The sequence below is a fragment of the Orycteropus afer genome, unplaced genomic scaffold (assembly GCF_000298275.1).
Source record: "Orycteropus afer afer isolate SDZICR_OR568_19922 unplaced genomic scaffold, OryAfe1.0 scaffold00128, whole genome shotgun sequence".
Lineage (NCBI taxonomy): Eukaryota > Metazoa > Chordata > Mammalia > Tubulidentata > Orycteropodidae > Orycteropus > Orycteropus afer.
In genome coordinates, this window is record NW_006921715.1 from 1,781,465 (window position 1) to 1,784,714 (window position 3,250).

At 63.5% G+C, this 3,250-nt stretch overlaps 1 protein-coding gene across 1 annotated transcript in view; it reads left to right on the forward strand.

Annotated features, from left to right (window-relative positions):
* Positions 1-3,114: 3,114 nt before the first annotated feature.
* The window catches only part of BCL11B (BAF chromatin remodeling complex subunit BCL11B), a 100,634-nt gene continuing 100,498 nt past the window's right edge, over positions 3,115-3,250 (forward strand). Inside the window, exon 1 of the mRNA XM_007944610.1 lies at positions 3,115-3,172. Within this exon, the coding sequence (XP_007942801.1) occupies positions 3,115-3,172 (58 nt within the window). The remainder of the gene's footprint in view (positions 3,173-3,250) is intronic.

Sequence of the window (3,250 nt, forward strand, 5' to 3'; positions counted from 1 at the left end):
GCCGGCGCCGGGCCGCGGTGCCCCCTCCCCAGACCCCGGCGCCCTGCCTTGTGCGCGAGTGCGGCAGCCGCAGCCGGGGCACCTGAGCGCGCCCGTGGAGGGGCCCCCTTTCCCGAGGGGTGACCCCGCTCTCTCTCGGCGCAGAGTGGTCCCGGGCCCCCGCCATCCATCCCAGAGGGGGCGGGCCGGGCGTCGGGCTGTCTGTCCAGACGGTAGGCGGCGCGGGGCAGCAGGCGTCTCGGGGGCTGGGACAGCGGCCCCGGCCCCCACGTGCTGTGTGACCTTGGACAGGATGCAGGCCCTCTCTGGGCGTCTCGGAGAGAGCGGGCTCACGGGGCGAGTTGCGACGTACGGTTTTCTTAAGAACTTTAGCAAGGTGCGTGCGGGCACTGCTGCCTTGCGCAGGCCACCTTCCTGGAACTGCTTTCGCGGTGGGGAGGGGTGGCAGGACAGCGAGGCTTCTTCGGACTTTGGACCACGTGGAGGTTGGGGGGCGGGGGGCAGCCGCCTGCAGCCCTAGGGGGGAGGTGCAAGCCCCGAGCCCCCCAGCCCGCCTCCCCACCGCCTTGGGCGGTCCCAAGACCCTGCTGCGCACTGTGAGCTGCGGCGCACACGGGAGGGGGGGGGGATTTCATTGAGGTGTTGTTTTGGGGGAGCTGCGGTGGCCAAGGAGCTCCTTCAGGCCACGCTCCCCAGCGCTACGCGCTGCTGATGCCGGCGCCCCACCCAAGACCTTTGGGCGAACAAACCCTTCACGCGCCCCTCGAGAGAAGGCCCCGCGGGAGGCGGCGCGCTAGGGGTCGCGCGGCCAGGGGCTGGGAGGACGGGTGTCCCTGGCTGGGCGCGAAGCCCAGCCCCGAGCCAGGCCCCGACCCGCCCTGGGCTTCTGGGGCGGAGGCCGAGAGAGAGAGGGGTCGGGCCGCGTGGCGCGCCCAGCCCGGGAGGCCGCAGCCTGGGGCAGGGCAGGGCGGGTGTCCACCGGGACTGCGGCCTGGCCTTGTCCCCGGGCCATGGACAGGCCCCCACAACTCCTTTTCTCGCCGGCTGCAGATCAAAAGGCTGACGAGGCAGCTGTGCTCGGCTCAGTCTGGCGGGCGATTTCAAGTCCTGCCCTGGGCCCAGGAGTTCAGGTTGGGCTGGAGGTACCCCTTCCGTGTGGCTCTAATTGTCACGGTCTGGGAGGAAGCCTGCGGCCCCCAGGGGTCACCCACTCGGGGAGCTGCAGCGACTGGACCGGCCACACCTAGCTCTGGGTCAGCGCTGTACAAGTCCGCCTCCCACGTGGAGCTCCCTGCCCTCACCCCCTCACTTCCCACAGACCCCGGCGTGGCCAAGGGGCGTGTTTGAGCCCAGGAGGTGGAGGGCGGGCACGCAGACAGGTGAAACCTTCTTCCGGCTGGGGACCTAACAGGCTCTGGAGCCCACGGCCCCATCCCCAAGTGCTGTTAGTTGGTCCCTCCTGCACTTTGGATGGTGTCCGCTTCTGTCCAGACCGGTAACAGGAGGGTTAAATGGAAGTTCTTTCTGGAACTTTAACCCCTACCCCCCAATAAAGCAAAAGTAAAAGCAACCCAGTTACTCTTCCAGGGAGTTGAGGCAATTAGCCTTGTCCCCCAGACTCCATGTGCACCTCAACTCTCTCCACACCCCCCCCCCCCCAAGCCAAAATGAGCTTTTGGATGGGTGGGGACTTGTCTTGATCCAACTTACTCCACGCACACAGCACCCCGCCCCCTTTCTCTGGGGGTCCGGTTCCCAGGAGGGGAGGAGGGATGAAGAGAAGGATTTGCTTTTATTTAAAAATATCCTGCCCCCCGCCCCCCCCGGGGGGCTCTGCCCCCCCCGCCCCGCCCGTGCACACGGAGAAGAGGGACGCACAAAAACGCAGTTGGCACGTGTGGCCGGCCCGGCTGCGGGTGTGCGCACCGGCGAGTGCGCGCGCGCGTGTCTCTGTGTGTGTGTGTGCTTTCTTGTTCTCTCGCAGGGTACAATGTTAAAAAGCCACCGCTAGTCGCCCCCAGTGCTCCGACTCTCTGGGTCTTTTTGTCTCTAGTGCAGATTAAACGTCACGTCCGCACTTGAACTTGAATTTTATCCCATTGTACAGAGGCAGCCCCAGCCATAGAGAGACCGAGAGCTCCCAGAGAACCCGGACTCCGCCATCTTCACGTTGCAATCCATAGGTCCCAGTCCGCGCTCGCACCGACCCAGGCGCGCTGGGCGAGCCGCCCCTCCGTCCCGCTCCCCCCGGGCCCGCGGCGCCAGGGGAGCGCTGGGGAGCGCTCGCGGGGACCCGGCAGCCCCTCCGGCCGGCGCCAGCCTGCCAGGTGAACTGGGAAGGAGCCGATGCTGGGGTCCCCCAGCGCCTCGGGAGGGCCAGTCTCCGAGAAAAAGACAGGCAGCCCGCAGAAAACCCAGGAGCCACCGAATCGGGGCAGTTTGACGTTGCTTTGGGGTTTTTGAGGGGGCGGGGTGAGGGGGAACGAGACAAGTCCCCAAGTTTGCTTTGCTTTTTTTTTTTCCTTTTCTTTTTCTTCTTTTATTATTTTTTATTTGTTTGCTTTTTTTCCCCCCTTCCTTCCCCCCTCCTGGTAGAAGTGCGCTCTCTACCTACCAGACCCTGAAGGGAGGTGTCAGGAGCCGGTGCAGAATCCGGTTTTAAGTTCAAGAAGACATTTGGAAGTCCAAGAGGCCAAGCAGTTTGAAGAAGTCCAAGAGATTTTTTTTTTTTTTCTCCTTCAAAGGTATATATTTTTAAGGCAACCAGTCCGCGGCAAGCAACGGCTGTTGACTACAGGTTTTTTGTTTTTATTATTATTCTTATTTTTGGCCTCGTTCTCCTATTTTAGATCAAGAGGCTTTGGTCTCTTTTGTTTTTCTTCTTTTTCTTTTTGCAAACAAAACAAAAAGCAACATAGAAGAAAGAGCGAAAACAGAGAAGAGGAGAAGGAGGAGGAACAGAGGGCAAGAGAGGAAGGGAAAAAAAAAACACACCAACCCGGGCCGAGGAGGCGCGGCGGCGGCGGCGGCGGCGGCGGCGGCGGCGGCTCGACCCCTCCCCGGCTCCCCATCCGAGCAGCTCTCCGGGCTAATGCCAGAATAGATGCCGGGGCAATGTCCCGCCGCAAACAGGGCAATCCGCAGCACTTGTCCCAGAGGGAGCTCATCACCCGTAAGTGTCTGCGGCGTGCGCGCCAGGGGCCGGAGGCTGGGCTCCGGGCGCCCGGGGCTGGGGAGCGCGGGCCAGGCC